This window comes from Clavelina lepadiformis, chromosome 2 (genome assembly GCF_947623445.1).
Source record: "Clavelina lepadiformis chromosome 2, kaClaLepa1.1, whole genome shotgun sequence".
Taxonomy (NCBI): Eukaryota; Metazoa; Chordata; class Ascidiacea; order Aplousobranchia; family Clavelinidae; genus Clavelina; species Clavelina lepadiformis.
In genome coordinates this window covers 16,106,722-16,130,350 of record NC_135241.1, presented here as the reverse complement: position 1 = coordinate 16,130,350, position 23,629 = coordinate 16,106,722, and the positions used below count along the sequence as shown (strand labels likewise).

The 23,629-nt window shown below is 36.5% G+C and overlaps 1 protein-coding gene across 1 annotated transcript; it reads right to left on the bottom strand.

Moving 5' to 3' along the window:
- Positions 1 to 991: 991 nt before the first annotated feature.
- Positions 992 to 21,270, bottom strand: LOC143445991 (chondroitin sulfate proteoglycan 4-like). The gene is made up of 44 exons (XM_076945419.1): positions 20,700 to 21,270; positions 20,412 to 20,575; positions 20,003 to 20,210; positions 18,348 to 18,491; positions 18,011 to 18,179; positions 17,635 to 17,757; positions 17,413 to 17,498; positions 17,138 to 17,309; positions 16,734 to 16,950; positions 16,321 to 16,562; positions 15,436 to 15,553; positions 14,902 to 15,352; positions 14,541 to 14,686; positions 14,126 to 14,262; positions 13,811 to 14,050; positions 13,486 to 13,699; positions 13,285 to 13,386; positions 12,853 to 12,995; positions 12,466 to 12,602; positions 11,392 to 11,585; positions 10,979 to 11,096; positions 10,453 to 10,603; positions 10,136 to 10,322; positions 9,569 to 9,812; positions 9,263 to 9,437; positions 8,777 to 9,011; positions 7,731 to 7,856; positions 7,278 to 7,476; positions 7,072 to 7,193; positions 6,543 to 6,708; positions 6,351 to 6,442; positions 6,089 to 6,245; positions 5,709 to 5,820; positions 5,442 to 5,580; positions 5,177 to 5,326; positions 4,833 to 5,070; positions 4,408 to 4,493; positions 4,065 to 4,241; positions 3,242 to 3,419; positions 2,926 to 3,099; positions 2,575 to 2,734; positions 2,358 to 2,446; positions 2,043 to 2,215; positions 992 to 1,903 (listed from the first exon to the last, which is right to left on the bottom strand). The coding sequence occupies exons 1-44, from the start codon at positions 20,785 to 20,787 to the stop codon at positions 1,202 to 1,204; spliced, it is 7,845 nt and encodes a 2,614-aa protein (XP_076801534.1). The 5' UTR covers positions 20,788 to 21,270; the 3' UTR covers positions 992 to 1,201.
- Positions 21,271 to 23,629: the final 2,359 nt, after the last annotated feature.

The window sequence follows — 23,629 nt, the reverse complement described above, 5'->3', positions numbered from 1 at the left end:
ACTTCCACTGAGACTCCCTCAAAACTTGAAACTTTAACTTTGAAATGGAAACAAAAGTAACTGAAAACTGAAAATAAGTAACTGAACACTAAATAAACCATAATTCGCCCTAAATGAAAACTGATTGTAAAGCGTGAAATGAAGTTTTATATTTAAACTATATCAACACATAAAACTTATTTGAAATTAAGTTAGTATCAAGAGGTATAAAAAACTAAATGAAATCAAAGGCAAATTGACAATATTACATGGCAATTAAGTAGACAAGTTTGTTGGCAGCAAAAGGCAAATAAAATCGATTATATTAGTTAATTACGTTTTGGAAATCTTCGCAAGCTATATGATATTGAAAAGAAAAATTATCAGCTGCAAAGCGGAAATTAGTGAAGAATTCCAATATTGTACTGCCAAATACATTATTGCAGCGAAACATATACAATTGCAAGAGGGCGCCCATGTTAATTTCATCATAAGAATAAAGTCCACACGATCGAAGACAACATCAAATTGAACTATATCATCAAGGGATCCACCATAAAACGCAGATTTGAACAAATGTTATCATTTAGCTGCCGTAAATACTAAATTATGATAGAAAACACCAATGGAACAGCATGCAATGTAGTAGCAAAGGCACGATTCGTAAGTAAAACGTTGACAGTCGGTAAAACGCAGTATAACATATGCTGTTTGACGATAAAACTTTGCGAGGTAAAATCTAATACTTAACAAAAACAGTAACTTTACACTGAATAACTGCTCAAACTTGGAAACAAGCACGCAAGAACATTTTTGCTGTGTATGACAATTTGGATGCGTTAGAATTATAATTTTTTTGGCTAAACTACAAGTTGTTCAATTTAGCTTCTGCACCACCGCCTGCAATTCTTCACCAGAAATAGAAGCAGTCCAAAACTGACAAGTTAAACAGGCGAAATCAATCCATGCACCTTAAAATTTTACTCCAAACATAATGTTAAGTAAAATAACATAAAGACACCATGCATAAATCGAGTAACTTACGTACAAGAAAAAGAAACTAGGTAAAAAATCTAAAACATACAATGAAAATATACAAAACAACAGTGAAAAATCAATAAGCGAGTTTTATGGTTTCCGGAAGCATAATACAAAGAATAGGATATTAAAAGCAACTCATGCGTTTGATCTAAAAATGTAAACGAAAAAATCCACAAACGAACTAAACCCAATACTGATTCATTCTTAGAGGAGGCGAAGTCAATTCCTTGTCGCCGTATGACAAGGAGCTGGTACTTGCGTTTCTTCGGGGTAATATTGCCACTATCTCCGCTGATTCACCGCTTTCCTCTGATGCAACATCGGTATCTTGATAGTTACGATGTATAGCGCGAATCGGTGAACTGTAAAAATCCATTGAACGCGAAGCGTCCGACGGCCCGTCACCAAAACCTTGTACCGAGGATATCCCTGAATGTCCGCCAGCAACGGAGTAATGCATTCCGGCTGATGAGAGTATTCCTTCGTGGGGCATCGAGTTGGACATGTAGCCGTCGTCAAAAAATTCAACATCAGGTTCATCATCAGTCATCGCCACGTTAGGCATACTGCGAAGTGGGGTCACTATGACGGGTACAGTGGGGCAATGTTCCGACGAGTCTACGTAATCACTTCTAGACGTAACAGTAACGTAAGAAGCCGGGTTTACAATGGGCTGAGCAGGGGCAGAAACTGTTGAAGGGGGGGATGCAGGGGCTCTGAGTACGGCGGACTCGTGACCCCTCACGTAGGCAGGTCCTTGCTTCTCGCGTCGCTTTTGGTAAATGCAGGCAAAGATGACGATGACGATGATCAGAATTAAAACGCAGAGTCCCACGATAAGAGGAATCAACCACGGGAACGGGGAATCCTCAGCATCCACGACCTAAACGAAGGGCAAGTATTTTTCGATGGCAACATAAGGCCTTGTCACATATCACTATATGCTTGATCTAATTACGCTTACTTTGGGGAGAAATATAATTTACGTATAATGCAGCAAAACCAAATAGCAAAAAACATACTTCTTGTATATTAATCCCTTTTGTTGTTTCTTTACGCATAATGGCGCGATTGGTGGTAGTGATTACTACTGTAGTTGTATTGGAATCGAGAGCATCGTTTGTACCTGTGGAGGTCTTATGTGGAGGTGACGACCCTTCATAAGTCGTCTCTTCGGGTGGTAAAGCGCTCGTTGCTGGTGAAACGTAAAAAAGTAATTTTTAAAATTGACTCTAACACAAGTTTAGGATTCTGATCAAGTTAACTAGGCAACTTTGTATTCAAACCGTAACTGCAAAACAACGATATACTGAATTTCCAACATTCCTTCAACCTACCTTCAATTATATCTTCAACAGATGGAGGTAGAAGTGTGAACTGAAACGCCCCTACCGCAGGTTGTACAGTCTTATCTTTTACCGTTAATCTGAAGCAAATTAAACTTGTGCTAACTTTTGTTGACCGAAAAAAAAAGTAAATACAAGCCGAAGATAATTAATTACCAAATTAACTTATAAAATGTTACATGTAAAAAATATGTTGACGTAAATTAACCTGTAGCCCAGTTCATCAGTCAGGTTAGCAATATCAGTCATATTTACGAAATCAACTGAAAGATAAACATTTCCGCTTGCAACGTCGTTGTGTGTAAAAGTTGTCGTTGGTTTAGGCTCCACCGATCGGCGGTACACTGAACTCGATAAATTCGACTGATCTGCGACAAAATTGTTAACGCTATACATTTTCGATGTACACGTAACAGTCACCATTACAAACACCAAAGCACAACACACTGCGTTGCAACACTAACTGTTCCATGCAATATGAGCATTATGTTACGTTTGTAAAATTACGAGGAAGCGCAAGCAAGCAAGCAAGCAAGATGACTTTTATGCAACGGCTTACCGGCAGATTTTCGCGTTTCTTGGTCATCGTTATGGCGAAGAACAATTTTCGCCATTTTGGGTCGACGTGTCACTTCATATATGGGTACAGAGCTGGTTATATTGGCAAGTTCGGAAGCATCGAGTGCGTCAAGTGTAATCTGCGTTATTCCATCAACACGTACTTCAAGATTCCCTGTCGAAGAAATTTGAAACTGGGTTAAAATCATGAATCCGAATTAGAGCAGATCCGCCAACAAATTAAACATATTGACCAAGACAGTGTAACACATCTTTAAAGTATGCTGTCGGTCGACTAGCAAGCGGATTTTACAGACCTGTTTTAATCAATGGTTTAATTATGACTGATAGATGAGCTGTCGAGTTTGGTTGATAATTAATCCGAGTGTCGTTGTACAGACAGACCAACGTCATGTGATCGTTTTCGTGATCTAACCGACTCATAACATACGTGATACGTGTCGAAGTTAGATCATCATAATCAAATGATGTGACCTGCACGTGCAAAATATTTTCACACCAATACCTCAAAAAACACATTGACCAAGTCATTACGGCCGATAAATCAATGAAAAAACAATAAGGACGTAGCATTCCAGTATAGTACACTATGTTTGTCAACATGCATGATTACAACAACAAAAGATGTTAAACTGGTGACTGAGTTCGTTCTAATGAAGCAACATTTCGCAAACCCATGTAGGTGAGCTTAATCAAGACAGATTATTACGAAGCTCACCTGTATGGGTTTGCGAAACGTTGGTTTATTAAAACGAATTCAATCACCATTCGAGCATCGTTTGTTGATAATTATTATTATTATAGTTATTAAGCCAAACAGGAGAAGAAAGCTACGACGGATCACTCTAAAACTCGGTACAAGCCGTGATCAGCTTAGGGTAGGTTCATGTCTGGGTTTGGTGGGATTTAGGACTAGGCCGAGAGCTGGGAATAAATAGTGGTAAATGATAACCTAGTTAAAGTTAAGGTATCGATCGGTTAACTTATATATGGCCCCAAAGCCTGAACAGAAGGCAACGGCGAGTACCGGTGTTTAGGAAGATTTGTATTTTGTCTATGAGATTTCAAATTCAATGTAGATGACTGCAACATCGATCTCAGGATGTCGAAGCATCTTACCTCCTTGTTCTCCTTAAAAAGTGCCCCGGATTTTGGTGAAGTGATTAAATTAAACGATAGCAGATGTAGATGACCGTTTGTGTGCGTTTCTATCACGTCACTGCTGATGTCAACAGAGAACCGGCCTTGAGCTAGTGAAATTGTGCTGGCTTTTATATCGAGAGTGACAGGTTTTATCTGGAAGGAAACAGGCATTGATAATTGTGAGTTTAAAACATCTTACTTGATATAGGGTCCAGTTGAGACAGAAAGTATAAATCTAAATTTAGCAGCAAGTTTAGCAATATCAATAACGTATCAGCAATACCGTGATAGGTTTTCTTAAATAAATCATGTCGTATACCTGGATCCGAAATAGGCTGTAACTGGCTTTGTTGTATCCATCGGAAAGGCTGAAGTAAAATGCATCCGCAGTTGTTGCATTATCAACTGCATTTAAAATAAAAATAGGACATCTACGGTTTGACCAAGTCAACGATAACTCGTTAAGTGTGGAGAACAAAAACAGCAAAAACAAACTTTTATAAAAGATTTTGTTTATAAAATAACACTTCTAACCATTAACAAGAAAACATTAGTACATTTGATGAAGTAAGCTGATGCTTACGCAATCTTGTGTAGAGAAATTAAAACGAAAATTAACCCTAGAGTGCCATCCAATGTCCTGCTTTTTTATTTTAATATATACTGATTATATACCGGGTTAACACGGTTCAGCCGCCATCAACCAGGAAAACATTACAATGCAGTGGATCGAAATAAACTCACCAGTAAATCTATCATCATGTCCGGGTTCATTTTGCACATAAACCACCCGATAATTGTTGACATCGTCCTGAGTGAAAGTGCTAACAGAAGTTGGAGGCATAGAATTTCCGTCGATAGAGTAGAGTTTTCCGTAAGTAGGCAAGCGTATCATTGTATAAATGACCTCACTAGCAGGATTATCGACATCGTAAGCGAGCAAGTGAGAACGATTGAGAATTGCCTGAAATCCTTGGACAACCTGAGAAAACGTGTTATAACTTCTTGCATATTCTGAATTTATCAGTTTTGGTTTTACTATAAACTGTTCGATTTTCAGAAAAAACGAAACTTTAAAGCTTAGATACCCCAAGGTTGGGTGATTTAGTCTCCAATCTGGGCGGATTGTCGTTCACTTGCTGTACTGTGATGTGAAAGACATCTTGTAGACTGATTCGTTTCTCTGGTTTGGAGGAACGCTTCCTGCTCCTTAAATATGCTTCGAACTCGAAAGAGTCCTGGCATACAAGATGATAAAGTTAGAAATTACCAAACGACACACAAGAAACCAGCCATAGATTCAAGACCGGGCGCACCTCGATCTCCGTACAACAAAACAAAAAAATACATTACTTCCGGGCCCTCCGAATCGTCGTGATTGTAACGCAGTAGGTTCTGGTCCAAAAACTTATGTAGAAAAGTGTCGTTGATTGAGAGGAGGCGTCCCGCAACGGATAGCTGTCCATGCATGGGAGGACTGATCAGAAAATACCTGAGAAAGTACAAAAATGAACACAAATATACTTTGTTCAGAATGCTCTTATAATAAAACAGAAAAGCTCAATTACAGAATATTGAGTCATTGTTCTATCTGATGAAGGCTTGTCACATTTTTATTACCTGAGGTCATATCGCTTATGAAGGGTAAGGTCGCCTAGCTTTTTGAACAAATTAGTTGCGTCAAGCTGCAGTGAGGTCAGATTAAAGCTACCGCCTTCTCGTACTAATGCACCTAAATTAGAAAAATTCTGTCAACATACAGGCATTGTGCAAATTTTGGTGAGGGTCTGATGTCAATTAAAGGTTGTCAAAATACCAGTATATAACATTGACGACTGAAAGCAATATAAGTGCATACATCTACTGATTAATTGGCGGTCGATGTGATAATTATAAGCAACTGTCTAACGCGTTAAAAAGTATAGAATTCCATGAAAACATTTAACTATCAATGCTAACATTACAATACTATTCTCGAGTTCACAGAGCGCACCACAAACCTTTGTTAATCTTTATAGAACTGTTTCTTTGCGCTTGCATATAGGCGTCATATGTTATGTTAAATTTGAGTGAAATGCCTTCGACTTCATCAGCAGGGTCGGATCGTGCCGTTAAAGTAATCTCATCCTTCGTCTGCCAGTTCAATAGCTCAGTACTCTAAGCAAAAAATATACAGCTGCCGTTATTTAACGAGTAAAATGATTCCGCGCAAACACCCTTAATGAAATTCAAACGGTTTTGGTTTGAATTGTCATACTTCACCTGTTGGTAGTAAACAAGTCCAGCGTCAATCTCTGTTTGTGAAAATGATTCGGCTTCTTTGTAAGCGATCTTGGACAGCAATCCTTCACCATCTGCCATCCAAATCAAATTGCAAATAACATTGCCAAGCAAACATTTAGAATACTACAAAGCTCAAAAATATTAACAAAACTTAATACAGAAGTATCTGACCTTGTCCATTTGTTTGATTCGTTAAAATCTTCTTTACAATCCTACCCACATTTGGTTGTTTTGTGACGTAATAATCAATATCGCGTGCACCAGGTCCTGTAGTTTTGTCGTTAGTTTTTGAATGTAAGTTCTCGGAAGTCAATTGACTAAATGTTGATGGAAACACCTGCAATGAGACAAAACAATACCTCGATTGCCTTTTAAATGCAAAGATTATACATATTATATAGGCTGGCACGATTTAAACAAAAAACTTGTAGGTCTGACACGGTTCCCGGCTCCCGGTTCCTTATAAACTTCACTTCGAAGATAAAACGTAGTAAACTAATCCTAACTTTAATTTAACCCTAAATAAGTACATTATACTTTTTACAAACTTTATTTACCAACTGAGGGGCACATTTTTAGTAATCTGGTATTAGTGAAATAATTACTGTCAACGTAATAAAAATAAAATAAGAAAAACCGATTTCCAATTAACCGAATTAATGTTTTTGTAAAATAAAATTCGACCTATAACAGGCAATACCTGCAGACTGTTGGTTGGGGCTACAGTGATGATCAATGGGCGAGCAGTGATAACAAATATATGCTTGACGTCAAAGTTCAAATGGTCGTTTACTTGGAAGGTAAAACCCCCCGTGTTGGAACCTGCCGAACAGATAACAATTAGAAAGATAAGCGTATATTAGTTAAACGTAACGTAAATTCATAATAACTTTCCATAACCCTTACCAGAATGAACAAAAACCACATTTCCGTCATTGATGTCTGCTTGTGTGAAATTGACGACTGGTACGGAGGGTGATGATTTAAATGAGATATGACCGTGCTGTGGCGGTAGAATTTCGTACGTCAAATTGGAAGCTGGGCTGTCCGGATCCAAAGTGGCAAGATTTTCAGGAGATATTGTCGTGGCAGAGTTGACCCAAACCTGCAAACATTATGATGGTACGTTACTATCCCCTAACATGCTACATCGTTGCAATAAATGGTGCTGATTACAAAAGTTACAGTAAAATAAGGTTCAAAAATTAAAACTATTCAAATCTTAGAGTTTACCAACAAACTGGACGAAATCTGCTGATCAATGATATTGGTAATTGGCAACAATGCAAAGCGAAAAGAATATACATATTTTTAACCGATAGCAATAGGAAAATTAAGCAAAACATGAACAAAGTTTACCGTCATGCCGGTATTGTTGACGAGCTGTGGTGGTTGGTCATTGACAGGAAATACGGTGACATGAACTGAAACGATTGCGCTCTGCCTTTCACCATCCTCGCTTTGTGCTTGTAGTTGAAATATATCCTTGAAATGTAGAAAAAAGGTGAAAATGTATAAAATAGTGCCCGCTACGTTAACACTTTTTGCAATGTACTATGCAATGTAAACCGCCATAAATAATAAGCGTTATTTAATACCCGATCTTGTCAGGTCTGATATTTTCTCTGAAAGTGAAACGCTTCACCGGTAAGTGTCGGTGTGTAATAAAAGTACACAGAGGATATCCAACTGATCGTAAAAATTAAAATATACTTTTACATACTGCGAACAATAACAAAACACTGTGGCACATCGCTAATACAACTAAGAATAAAATTAAAACATTGTCAAATCTGGATCTCGGCAACCGACGAGAAACGCAGAAGTAAAAGAAAGCACTTAGTGAGTAACAACTAACAAGCCATCTCGCTAGCATTTGGATCCAAATTGATTCTTGACACTCTGTAATAACTTGGCATAAAACGCGAAAAAAAGCGCAACTAATAAAGCAAACAGCGGCATCATAAGTATATGTAGAATGATCAGAAGCAAAAGCAGTAATTAGAAATAATCTCATCTGACATAGCAGTCTTCTTCGGTTACGACCACTCGTGTCAAAATAAAACTTACCAGCTAGTCAAAAAAGACGCATTCCATTCTTATTTTATACTTTAGAAGAAATCGAGTAATAAGAATAACACGCAACCAAGCAAAATTCAAATTGTAGAGAAATAACTGTACAGAAAAGTAAACGTAACAAATCAACTGCCGCCCAACTCAACAAACATAAACACATTCAGCCAATAACCACACTGAAGTGGAAAGCAGAAGCGTTAACCTCCACAACAGTCGAGTTCAAATTCAGAATAACCCCCACACCGGCGGCCAAATTTCAACCGAGCTCATAAAAACAAACGTAAAACAAATTGAAGAACAAATTACAACGTCAAAAGAAAACTAACTACCTTCAAAGTGTCGCTTCCGTCATGTACGTAATACACAAACTCCGCTTGAACAAGTCTTAAGGAAAACTGGGTGAGTCGTTCACCAGTATCACGAGACGATTCGAGGCGCCCATTCATTGGCTGGCGTATGACCATGATGTTAATGTTCAAATGATCAAAGTGCTCGCTTGCCACTGATAGATACTTGCTGACCAGAACCTTTGAAAAGCCTTCCACGACACCGAAGTTTCCAGCCCTAAATTTGAAATATACAACGTTGAAACGGACGATATTTCAAAGTTGTGTTTAAGTATGTTTCGCCAGAAATAAAAGAAAAAAATAATAAGCACAGCATCTTCTGGAAAAACTCGTGTGAAAAATATTGTAACCTTCGTAAATAATTTAATTCAACAACAGAGTCATTAGCATGCGGCGAGATAAGTCATACTTGTGTTTTATACATATATTATATATTTATCAAAGAGGAACGCAGATTGCATGACCTACCGCAGTGGAATAAGTGTAGGTACCGCTTCAATGTGACTTGTTACGCGTTGAAGACTGAGAAATCCGTTACTGACATCGAACGTGAAATTATCTACTGGTTCTATGCTGTCGAAGCTCATATTTTTGTCTTGGAGATAAACAAGCTGCCCTTGGTTTATGTTCCACTGACTGAAAACTAAAAGCAACAATAGAGAAACATATTTTAAACAAAAAGTGATTTTAATTAAAATTTCGCACTTGGGTACGTGGGGTAAGCGGTTTTAGAGTGCTGCCTCGTATACGGTACATAAACAGTATTTTGCAAACCTGTAGCATTGGACAGCTGTGCGTTGAAATTCAAAGTCTTCCCGGTAAGATTCAACAACAACTGTCCACACGAAGGACGAAGTTTGATGGTGTATACAAGATCACGTGGTCTGACGTCAGGATGAATCGCTCGCAAGTTTGTCCTGCCGATGGTCACAAAAGAGCCTTGTTGGACAACGACCAGACGGTTGTGTTTCATAACCGGAGGCTGCTGCAGGCTGGCAAGGAATATCTGAACGGTGACCTACAACAACGCGATATAAGATGATTCATCGCTGTAGTGGAGGGACAACACCGTTTCAAGTTAGCCGACCGTAGCTGGTAGGGACTGGTTTTACGTATGTGCGGTACCCTATACAATACATATTGGGCACTTTACCAGGCTAGACATGTTTTCCGATCTGTGATTCAAGATGAAGATATGCACCCTGCCGTGATAACTTTAAACAAGTTTGCGGTAGTTTTGAAAATCGCACGGTGTTGAAACTAATGTTAGTAACATGAAAGATGGCTACCCAACACACATCACTAAACTAATAAGCGATGCAGTATGCAACATATTCTTACATCGCCATGTGCAGTCATCGATCCAACAGTGATGGAATAATTGAAATCATCGTGCATGTGATCTAAGCCGTCGTGTCGGTAGAAAATACGTCTGTCATTTATATCAAGCTGAGTAAAGCTTGCAACGCGGTCTTCGCTACTGTTTGTCACTTTCACAATACTGCCGTGCAATGGAGCGTCAATGACACTGAATATGTGTAACAAAAAATGAATCAATGCATTGATTTGATATTTTTGCTTCACGACTCACATCTAATGGCAAGCCTATTACATTAAACAGCTTGAGTATTTCGGCATTGCTTGCTCGCTTTTAATACCTGTATTTCATTTCGCTTCTCACGCCGTTGATGTTCGATTCGGCTTGCATGTTTGATGACGTAATAGCGCTAAGCGAATCTTTCTCCACCAACAACTTTGACGAGTTCTTAACTTGTACATAAGCTTCCGACGCTCTTACGATGAAAAGTCCTTGATAAATCATAGATGTTAGAACAAGTTAACCTTCTGAAGAGAAAGCAGGTTGCGGGTATCCTCAGTAAATTGGTGTAATTTACAAAGAATATGACTTTTGCTTCTACAATAGCTCACGTCAAAGCGCCAAAGTTCCACTTTCACCAAGAACAAAACAACAAACCTAAAGTTTCGCAAAACGTAGACCTAATTATAACGCGCTTAAAACTACATCAGAAAAACACACTGGTCTACTAGAAAAAGTTACATTGTACTTGGATCTAGTTGATCTAATATAGCAAAAATTCTTTGTTTTCAGGAAAGACGTTTCAACAATTTCTTTGAAGTATTTCGTATTAAGAATGAGAGCATTTCATTTAAGTAACCACAAACCTGTTACAAAATGTTCCTTGCCATCTCTGACCCAAAAAACAAAACGACCAAAATTCCTCCCATAATGCCGAAACAAGACTTGATCCGTAATGATGTCTCGTTGAGTGAATTCAAATAGCTGAAGATACGTTAAGTATCATAATAACTTAAGAAAAATGTGGACGTCAATTGGTGAAAGATTATTCACAAAACAAATTATCCTGTTTGCTGGGGGCAAATTTATGTGTTGGTATTTTATGCCTATAACCGTTACATCTAGGATCAGTAGCTGACGACAAGGCCTGCATAAAGATTAACTATTATTTATTGATATAAATATAACTCACCTAGGGTAACATACCTAGTTAGTACATAGCTCGTAACATCAAACAAAACACTAACAAAAATACCAAATGTGCATAAAATAGGTGTACCTTTTCCCGTCGTTTGCTGGTTGCGTTTATTATCTCGCCGTTAGTAATCCCTCGACGAACATACTTGAGATCGAGGTCATCCTGATCAACGTCGGGATCGTGATACCAGAGGTCGTGTTTAGTTAACAATCTCTCTCCATTTCGCACGACATGGAAGGGTTGGTTGACCACGCGCACTGGCGGGTTGTCATTCACTGCGAAGGGATAAAACAGTCCGATTTACTCACCCGTGAAGTGAGCGATCTAGCATGGCAGGTTAATTTGTTGTTACTGCAAGCAATTTAGAGGCCGAATTATCGGGCAAAGTTGCGTAAAACACGATCGAATGACATGGCATAGCGATATACATTCCAAACTATGTTGAACAGTAGTTCTCAGCATTTTTTCGCGTCCATGTCCCCAAATCTGCTCTGCCAAACTCACCACGCTTCCTTACCTCATAATTTCAGTATATCTTATGTCACGTAGCCTATGCCCAAATATATATGACATGTTTTTTCTAAGAAACACATAAATATGACTAATATACAAAATGAAATAATTCTACCACACGGGAGAGATGGCAGCGCAAAACGCAGAGAATTGACACAATTGTGTAAAGAGGATTTTTATTATATGTGGATTTGAGACATTGGGATTGAAGTAGGTTCTTACTTTTCAGTATTCAATCAAAAATAACTTTGACAGTACAATATAATACCAAATTAACAACTTCATAATAATATTAAAAAAATTATTAAGGTCAAGAACTTTTAAAACAAAACTGTTAGTTTGGGTAATTGGTACCGACAGCGGTACGTCCATCACATAACTTACAAGGTTTATGAGGTACCTGGAAACAGAAGGCTGACTAACAGATACATGAAACTACAACTTGGAAAAATTGTATCAATAGTACTATTACTAAGCCTATGTTGCAAGTTTTGAGAAAAGAAACGTTTTTCGGTACAGAATGTTGCAAAGCGTTTCCGTGACCTATATGACCACATTCAAATCCCGGGTTAAGAACTACTGACTTAGGGCCATTTATTACTTTATGTTTTGTATTTCTGTTTACTTACATTCTATACTTACACAAGGCGACTGTGATATTAAGTGTTCCTTCTGCTGAAACATTTCTCAAAGCTTCCATTATCTCTGGTAATTCACCATCAAGTATCGGCGTCACTTTGTACTGAAACGAGTCGCGCGAACTTTCGCTTCCGTCGTGTCTAAATATCATCATAACTTTTGTCATTGCCGGAAAAAATTAAAGGCGGACTAAATTACTGTTTAAAATATTGTATTTGAAAGTAAAACTTCGCTATATACAATAGTAATCATAAATGTTTAACATATCTTGTTCAGGCAACCAAAATTATAATCATCAAACAGATGCCCTGATAACCTGTACGCGGCTTCAGAGTGGCATGACAATAAAGTTAAGTGCTACACTTGAAGATTGACGGTTTGAAAACCCACCTGTAATACAATCTTTCGTCTACAATATCCCTGGTGGTGAATGACGTAACGTTATCTTGACGGCCGTGAACCTGGTTGCTGCTATCATCGGTGCCGGCAACTTGACGCAATATCAATAGTCCATGTTGAGGAGATTTGCTAACCTATGACGCGTACAACCAGGAGTGTGAATGACTTGTAACTATTTAGACTTAATTGCAATCTAAGACTACTGCTATAAGCAGAAGCTTATTACAACAAATTACTGTAATATTATCATTGCATTGTATATCGACAAATGGTACACAACAAACTTTCAGTAAAGCAGACAGTAAGCCTGTGAATCAAGGTAATTCATTGTGTTTCAGATAATTCACTCAATTCTTAAAAATCAATTGTTAAATTGATATTGGTGAAGGTGGCAACGCAAAAAACTTTTCTTATGAAATTTACCTCAAATAAAAACCGTTTATGAAGTAATGTTTCTGCAAATATCCGATCTTGAGTTATTCTACTTTCCGCCCCTTCATCCAAAACCAAAATATTAGATGTGATCTAAACATTAACGTCACATTACTACACTGACTCACATTACTCGCTCACATTCTGTTGCGGTATTTAAACCACTTCAAAACTTACTAGTCAATTACATACCTTAATGGCTTTTGTATCAGGTATATAAGTAAGTCTAAGATCGCGTTGCGGCGAACGATAGCGGCCACGAACCACCCCGTAGAACCTCATGAAATCCTGTAGCTTTTTTACATCTGGGGCGATGCGATTAGCATAAACAACAATCTCTAATCTGCCATTCTTCAGATCAGATAGGGTGAATGCATCGCCAGATGATATTAGCAAACCGGTGTCACTGCACAACGAATAGTGGGACGCTACGTGTCAACGTTGGAAAAAATTCACAATATTGGAGAAACAAAGTTGCTTACAACAATTATCTCTCAGGTGCTTTTTCACAACTAACCTGTACATCAAAGCTCCATTTTTAAAAGATTCAAGTACAATAAATTGCACTTCACTGTCCAATACTTGAGTAAGAGCAGTGTAATGAAGTTGAAGTTCATCGGGAGTTAAAACGAAACTTGATTTACCGCCCCTTAAATCTACCGGCAATGCGTTCACTGATACAACCACTCTTAAAATGGTGATCGTGAACGTCAACGAATCAGTTTCCTCTCCAGACGCTGTGGCATAAAACGTAAACCTGCAAGGCAAAAAAGGATTCCAGTGAAGCAGATAAAAAATTACGGGAAAAAGTTACATAAAAATTATGCCGTACATATCGTTTATGATATCGCTAGTTTCACCAGATGTCCCGATGTTCAAATATCGAATTCTGCCATTTCTTAAATCAGATTCATGGAACGTGGACGCTGCTGTCCAAGCTCTACTACTTCCATCTGTTCCCATTAATACCTACACAGAAGTTAAATATGTATATACAGGATGATTGATGAGTTACTTGCAAAACAAGTACCAGTAAGCCATAAAGTCAACTTAGCTATATTATCTAAATACATATACAAAAACGTTGTTTCGCAAACAATGTAACTTTCTGAATGTTTAAGCTAAAGCTGTAAAAATAAACAATAGAAGGAAAAGAGAAAAAATTTAAAATAACCAAAGAGAACATATCATTTTTTCTATGCGAAAGTTAACACTAATTCATTGTAACCTGTTTACCACAAACATACCTGAATTTGACCATAATCCGGAGCATTCTGAATATTATATTGTACATCAATTATAGAATCACCAGCATTACTTGTACATGAAAGATGATTGGGAGAGAGCAACATCGCCTCACCTTCAACCAGTGTGATTCCAGTGTTATTGGTTACTGAAAAAATACAATATTCTGACTTATCTTAAGTATTGCAAAGGCATTCTCTTCTGATTCTAATAACTTGATTCACAACATTTTAAATGAACAAGTGCCAACAAAGCTGAGTTATGAGTTTGTGATAAAAACAGAATTGCAAACTGCTAAAAGCTAGAAGCTGACAATTTATGAATTTCAGCATTTTTGCTGTACTTGTTTATTTTCTTACTTACCCGAAATAACCAGATTTCTGGTTGATACACGCAACACAACCGTTGAGGAGATGTCACCACCATATATCCTTTTGTTCGACACTTGCAATAAAAGGCGAGTGTTGTCTGGACCACCAGCGTGAACGAAGTATATCTTATTCTTGTTAATATCATCCTGTGTGAAAACGTTGGTGGGACGACCAGAACTGTCCCTGTTTTCCAGATAAAGACCAGCACCTACTCCAAGCAAATGATAAAAGATTTCAGATGGAAGACTGTCTGGATCGGTTGCCTGAAAGATCTCTTTTGGAAGTGGAGTCTTTGAGTTCCGAACTGGGGTAAACACATCGCTGGAGCGAATAACCAACGATGGTACATCATCAATTGGTGAGATACTGATATTCAAAGAATATATCATGCTACTGTTGATGGCAGTGAAGTTATTGTCACAGATGTTGTAACTTTTACCATCCTATAAAAACATATAGGTCGTAACAAGTGTTCAGATATGTGTATATTAGCAGAAAAAAAAATTCAAAGAGTTTAAATTTGTACCTTTCTTCTCATTGCAGCTTCCCTTCCAACTTGTCCAACAGAAAACATAAAAACATCGTGTTGTGATTCTGAACCATCATGAACATAAACCAGTTTATTTTGAGTAAGTGTTTTCACCGGTGTACCGACACTTAATCACGCGACACTTAATCACGCGACATTTAATCACCGACACATAATCACTAGGACATTTAATCACGCGACACATAATCACTAGGACATTTAATCACGCGACACATAATCACTAGGACATTTAATCACGCGATTTGGATACTTAATCACGCGACATTTAATCACGCGACACATAATCACTTGGATGCGACTGCCAAAGGCTTCCTTGGTCTTTCTTTTAGAACTCCCCGACAATTGTTTTGACTCCGTTGCGCCGGCTTTCTCTATAATGTTTCTTTAAATCAACACCAGCTTCATAAAGTCTAATTGTTATATTGTCCGAAAGTATAACCTATGTAATATCTAACATTATTCTACTGTATTGTCACCGAAGCTCTTGACCAAAGTACCATCAAAACGTTACACCGTAAAATACAATGCTACTTGAAACTGTGTCAGAGCGTCGGTTTTGGAACTCTGGAAGAATGCCCTTATCTGTCAAGCGAGATTTTAGTCTATCTTCGTGCAGTTGCTTACATTTCCCATGCATAACATTGCTGTAAATTGTAAATGTAAAAAAATATTGTAAATGTGTGATTAAATGTCGCGTGATTAAATGTCCTAGTGATTATGTGTCGCGTGATTAAATGTCCTAGTGATTATGTGTCGCGTGATTAAATGTCGCGTGATTAAATGTCCTAGTGATTATGTGTCGGTGATTAAGCGTCGCGTGATTAATTGTCGCGTGATTAAGTGTCACCAAACCTTTTCACCAGAGGACTGGCGTTGGAAATTCCACTTTTATCAAGTAACAGTCTACCATGACTTGGTGGTGACACAATGTAAAACGTGAAAATTGACATTGCATTATCATTGGAAAATCGCCTCTGAGATTCTAAAGGAAGCCACTCAAAGTTAATAACATCTTGAGAAATGTTACAAGAACCTCCCTCCACCACAGCAAAATCATTTAAGTTTAGTTTGTAACAAACTTTTCGATGCAAATCTTTTTTAGCCTACAGAAATAAAATTTATACAAAATGATTAAAAATTTCAGCTTTCAATCATGGCAACATTCCTAGGTGCAAGGAAATTATACAGTTAATTGGCAGACATTTCTCATTTATAGCAAAGCAAATGTTTATGGTTAGACTTGATGATAATTAATTTAATTTACACTTGCTAACCACGGCCTCTGTTTCCAAAACAACTGATTCTTCATCAGATTTAGTTGCTTTTATATTAACTGCTTGAGAAGATATCTGTTTGGCAGGTTGTGGTACAATAACAAATGTTGGCAAAGCTGAAAGGCCAGATTGCACATTCTTGGAAGAAAACTTTTGTCTTGGTTTGCAACCAACAGCAACATCATGGGATGACACAATATCTCCAAATGTTTTTGGTCTAAATATGTTTATTTAAGCAGAAAACATTTAGTCAAAAATGGCAGTTTCAACACTGTGATCCGTTGGTGCTACCTAACTATACCATTCTCAACAAAAAGTAAATTAAATATTTGGATGACATTAATTTTTTGGTAAGATTAAAAATGAAATGGCTTATAAAGTGATTTCTCGACGGTCAAGCCTACCTATGATTTATACGAATATTCCTCATACATCCAGGAAAGGAGTCCACTTTTAATCCACTTGTAAGTACACGCCTGACACTCTTCATTTTGGGATCAAGTCCACCGATATACAAAGGACCTTTTAGATGGATATCACTATAATCCAAATCTGCTTCAAGAAAATCTGTAGTTCCTGTCAACATACACGATGGTACATGATGCAGTTATGAATATATGCCAAGACGAATAGATTTTAAAATGTATCTTGACTTTTAAATGTAATACCAAAGACTCACCAGTTTGGACATTTGCTTGTTCCACAAAAACTTGTGTCCGATTCTTGTCAACACGAATTTCTAGTTGTGATGAACTAAAGGAGAATCTGCAATGGAGCAAAACTAAACCTGGTTCAACGCTTACATGAATAATTATAGAAAAACCGGTACATGAATTGAATATACATCTTAGCAAATCAGTAAATGCTTAAATTCAGCAAGTAGATTATGTCAAAAGTGAACCTTATTTTGTGCCACTGGCCATCATTCACAGCTTGAGTTGACTGAAGACCAATAACACCGGCCCCTCTGTTTAACGAACCTCGGATTGTCCCGCCAACCATTTCAAGACCAACAAATTCTTGCCTGTAGGAAGAAGCATAGCAGGAAAGGAAGTTATCCAACACAATATTTAGCAATACAGTTTCTGCAATATTTCCTTATAATCCTTTAAACACAAAGCATTTAAAGCCAATTCTAATTAGCCTAAGATCAAACACATTAAAATTATAACATGCACCGGCACCGGTATTAACAATCTATTTCACAAAAGTCTGTAAAACTTATACCATAAGTTACACAGTGAGTCAAACAATAACTGAAAGCAACAAAAACATACTTTTGCCATCCAGAATTAAAAAGGATTAAACCATGTTCAGCTGTTGTTCGGACATAACATTCAAAACTACCTTCTTCGTTATTGGTCCATCTCTGATATTTAAGGAAAGAACTTGCAGAATTGAATGTGACAGGCTCATTTCTGCGAGCATGAAAAATTTTCGAGCAACCTAAGAGTAAAAATATGATATCACATGAGCATGAGAACCATCATGGCATCAAGCGTAAATAGAATAAACCAATAAATCCAATAGCAAGCTTTTTATTTAAAGTTTTATGTGTCTGTTAAACCTTAAAGTTTGGCTGCGGATTTCAGTATAAATAAGTATTGTTTATACCAGCTTTTATGTTATGAACAATCTTCCGATTTGGTATGCTGAGCAAAGGATTAAGAATGTCAACAGCATTGAACTCTGCATTAAGAATGCAACCTCTGAAAAATGGCAATGGTTTATCCATGTATGAAGCACCAACAGTTGTGTCTGTAAAACAAATGTTCATTCAAAAACATGTCGAGTGCTATTGTATTTATGAGGTACACACCTTAACCTCAATGAAGGAAAAATACATGAAAAAAATAATTTAAAAGTTTTAGTAATTACTCATGAAAATTTTAGACTAAACTCTGACCATGACCCACAAAAGTTTGTGTCCTTTAATATGATATGATTTACATGATTGATATCACAGCTGTATAACACAGTGCTTTTAAATGTTGAAGAAATGGAGCTAAATAGTACTACTGGAAATATACTACCTATATACCTCATTAAAGTAAAAAAAAAACAAAAAAAACATTACAAGCCAAAATTTTGAAACCTTGAAGGGTCTGGGTAGCGTACATTATTTCACTGGAAGAATCCACACTACATACAAGAAATGGTGGGGCCATGAAATATATCTACATGAAAATAATCCCATTAAACAGGAGATAGTACAACAAAAATTTAAATTTATTAAAAATACCAATCTTTCTGGTTAAGTTTCAGAATTTAGGCAGGTCGATACCTTAATCCCAATGCCGGAGTAAGCCAAACAAATTTTAGCAATTTTTTTGAGAACAACAATAGTGCCTAAATTATCTCCAAACTCTTAAACTTATCCTATAATGGGTATTGATTATTTCGTGTATGCATATTTAAACAGTCTCATTTGGCAATAGTACTTAATAAAACTCATGATGTTGCGGTAACCGTGGTTTGAATTCTTTCAGATGTAGAAGTTATATTCTGGAGAGCGTTCGGATTACATTCAACTGGATACGTAGTTATTGTAGCACTAAGATTGTTCAAGTATGTTATTAATTTAGTATTACAAGCAATAATTTCATTAGAATCAAGGCAACATATTATGGTCCTTTAATGTAATTTATTCTTGAGATTGTTGAAATAGTAAAGCATTATTTATTTTTGCAAAAAAGGCTTTATTTCAATTCTTGACAAATGACTATTATTAATCTTGTTAATATAATGACTTCTAAAATTTTCAGACCTGGTTAGAAACTGTAGCAATAATAACAGTATAAAATTCATAACATCTTTGAGAAAAATATAGTCTTATTATTTTTACTAGAAAACAAAATTGTAGCGGAAATAATTTCACCATTGCACATACAAATATCATATACAATACTTTTTCTACATGCAGAGAAAGCTTTCTCCATTGCGGATATACCCATACTTTTAAAAACAATATGATATATTATATTTAAAATTAATTTTTGTTCTGCCCTATTATCGCAGATGATTGATGATTCTATCATTATTTTGTGCCTGAACTTCCTCACTAATTTTAAAATACATTTTTAGATTCATTCGATGTACAGTAATATTGCTTTAGTTATGTCAACGGGCTCGATTAGCTGTCCACCTCAATATCCCCAAAAATATGCCCAATGTATGGGATGACTACAATTAGAAACATATTCTGAGATAAATCGGCATTGTGAGTTTATTTTATCAAGTATATTTGCATTCAAAAATTATAACCATACCATATCCCCCTAAAAATATCCCAAGATCAACATCAAGTCTGTCATCTTCAGATGTTGTCCATATATTGCTAGAAGCAACATTTTGATCGTTGACACGAAGATCAATCCGCATCCCAGTACGCAAGATTACAAGTTCGTGCCATAGAAGATTATTATATCGAGCTTCTGACACAAGCGTCGATTCTCCGGCACCAACATCAATTCGAACCTGTGCATTTGAAATTATACACAAAATTAAATTTAAAGTTACGAACCTAGTCTTCTTCGTCAAAATTTAATTCTTTTAATTCTAGGCATGCTTTTTTGCTTTGCAAGTGAATACAAAATAGCCTTTTTTAAACTTACAATGCAACCTAACATTCAAGTAACATGTTTAAGCAATTTATTAGGCTATTCGCAAACACAGTACCTGTAAAAGGCCATTTTTTAAAGCAACAATCAAATAATCTTGTTGGCCTGCAGCAATGAATAGTAATCCATTTAAAGATTGTGTCTGAAATTGAAGTCTAAAAATTGTGTCTGAGGAGAAGTCCGCATGTTTCTCAAATATGAAGCTATTTCCATAAAATGACGCTACAAAAACGAACATTAATTTATTTGAAGAGTAAAATTACTCACTTCAGTTAGAGAGACATACAGTATTTCAATGTTTTACAACATTATTAAACAATAAAGAATCACCTGACATTATGCTTACCCGATAAAAAAGCATTCACAGTGAATCTTGATAAATAAAGAAAATAGTAAAATAATAGAAATGCTTTGGCATGGCTAATCAGTTTCATATTGGCCCTACGCGTAGCATTTCATCTAGGTTAAACAGTCATTACTACATTAACGTCTTTCTAAGCTAACGGTAGCTCACCACTATAAATTGAAAGACACAGCCCAATATCCAACAAAACCTAAATTTCTACAAAGGAATTACAGAAATTTATTACCCTCTTTTTGCTTCTTTTACCAAACCGGGATACTTCGAGCCCGCGAAAGTTAGTATTAGCGTACGTACTGATGTGAGTTATGTATGCTTGCTAAACGTACAAAACGCACCTACGCAAAACAACCTAGCCTAGTCCCAGATGTAGCCGAAGGAAACCGAGAAATCCCCGCCCCCTGGACACACCTCCCGTATTTTTTTCTCTAGCGCGGACCTGCGGCGAAAGTATTTTCTTGGTGATGTTCCAACATGGTAAAATCTGGTCACAATTCCACTTTCAAAATTTTGAAGCCATCATATAAAATGAAAAAAATGGTATTTCCAGGGTAACGTAACTAACTTTGTTTGTGTGCGAAGATGGTCCTCGGCTGCAGCTCAGGCCCGTTGCTCAGGCCCGTTGCTAGCATGGGTTAAGGCTAGGCGAAGCTGAGGCTGAGCCCTTTCTGGAATAGTTTAAGCCCATAACATCCAGACCAACGGATTAAGACCGTGGTGGGCCTGGGACGAACGGTATCAAGGGGCGTATACGGAATTTATTTCTGCCGTTTTATACAAAATAAAATGCATACAGAATATTCACAAATAGTATTATCACAAACTTATAATAAAAATGCCTTATTTCTTAAAATATTTAACCATAGTATACTAAAATAGAACTTAACCAACCATAAACTTAACAAACACATTCTCTACAAATCATATTTAAAAATTTCGATTGTGCAAGCAGATATTAGGGGAATTACCTGTCAACACAATTTTTATTGTTTCATCGTCAATTGGAATCAATTAATTACAATATAACATTATTCAACGACCTAACATATATTTATGAACTAAGGTGTTTGCACAAATCCTTTCTACAATACAATTCTTTGTATTAGCTGTTCTTTTTATCCAATAAGGTACAAAGTAGCTTATAGCCTAGCTTCACCGCGTTCTACACTTGAAAGCCACGCCCGTCGATGCCACGTCGATGACAATTTCAAGGAAACCACAAAATGGAAACGGAAATACACGCTCTGTAGCAAGGATTTGAAAACGTCTAAAATGGTTCGTTCCGTAGCAAACAGTGAAATATTGCCAAGTAAGTCGTGCAAAAACTCTTTTCAGGCCAAAGATGACAAAGGTAGGCATGCAGGAATAAATAAATCACAGGCATTCCAACATCAATACAAAATTTACCACTGTAAGGTTTAAAAAGTTTTTTTTTAAGTACGACGATCTTCATTTTGGTACGAAGTTGATAATTGGATGTTTCTTTACTCATAAGCAAACGTTTGACAAGGAGGCAAACGTAACCGTTGCAGGCCTAGGCCTGTAATAGAACAAGTGAGTTAAGTCAAAGGAAGCTACAGTATAGGATTAATCAAAAAATTCAGCAAATCAATATCAATTTTTGCTTGGGGAAAAAAGATTTTGAAAAGTCACTGTAAACATATGAAGAAAGCGCTTTGAATTTTATTTGCAATATTCATTTTAAAAAGTTGTTGTTGTACTACTAGCTGTATTCACAGGGTCACGAAACAATTTCCTGTCACGGTTAGAATAAAAAATCAATTGAAAAACCATTTATAGGTCCCGTAATGTCAATAATTGTAAAAAACAATCGTTTCGTCTAACACAAAAATATGATTAAGAGATGCGAAAGTTTCACACAGCTACCTATTTCGTAAAAAAACATGTAAAGAAGCAAGATCAAGCTAAAGTTGATAGAAGGAGATTAAAGTTAACCTTTGAAGTGCTACGTTATTCTACTATTGCTTTAATACTGTAATACTGCATATAAGCCTACTGTACAAAACATGTTTATTTGTATTTCGCCTGACAGTATGTTGGAAGACGCTGTTTCCGTTGTCTTCCAAATTGTGTTGTTATAATTATATTTCTGCTATTTACCGCGCTATTACATAACGTCATACTTGCCATAAGTTCAATCTCAGTTCACGTTATATCTGCAGACTTATCGAAGAATAGTTGATTGACAATCAGTTCCGTGAACATGCTATCTACCTTGCACTTTTGAACTTATTGTACTAAGATAACTTCATATTTGTCATCCTCTTTTATAAACATGTTATTTACATTGCATTATGAACTTGCCGAATTCGAAATAACCCCTATGTGATTGACAACTTAATTGGTTAACGTGTTTATTGGCACGTTTACCTCATATTAACAGCATTGTATTTCTAAAAATAGACAATGTTGATTGACATTTATTTCCTTTTATTGAAAATTCTCTTATTGAAATTATCACCTGACCTGTAAAACTTCGAGTCTAAAAGTCCAAATCATTTCTTGTTATTGATAAACGCATTAAGCCTCAAGTTGGAATTCTATTTCTTTATTATCTCCTTCAGCGTATAAATGTATCGTTGCAAGATATGATTTTATTAGATTAGTTTAGTATATTAGTTTTAATATTGGTATTAGTATTAGTACTAGTCTTTAATATTGAGTTCTTCAATATCCAGTTTAGAGTTCAATGAAAGTTCAATGAATGATAAGAAATAGATCGTAATAACTCAGTTAACGAATTCCTTAAAGTCATCGTGGAATGTAGACTGTAGAGTGATGTGCTTTGATTGCTAATGGGTTCTTAAAATCCTTTTTACATATATAAATGATAATACTGTTGTGATTTTTAGTGTTTGTTTGAAGTAATATTGAAGAGTATTAAAACCGATATT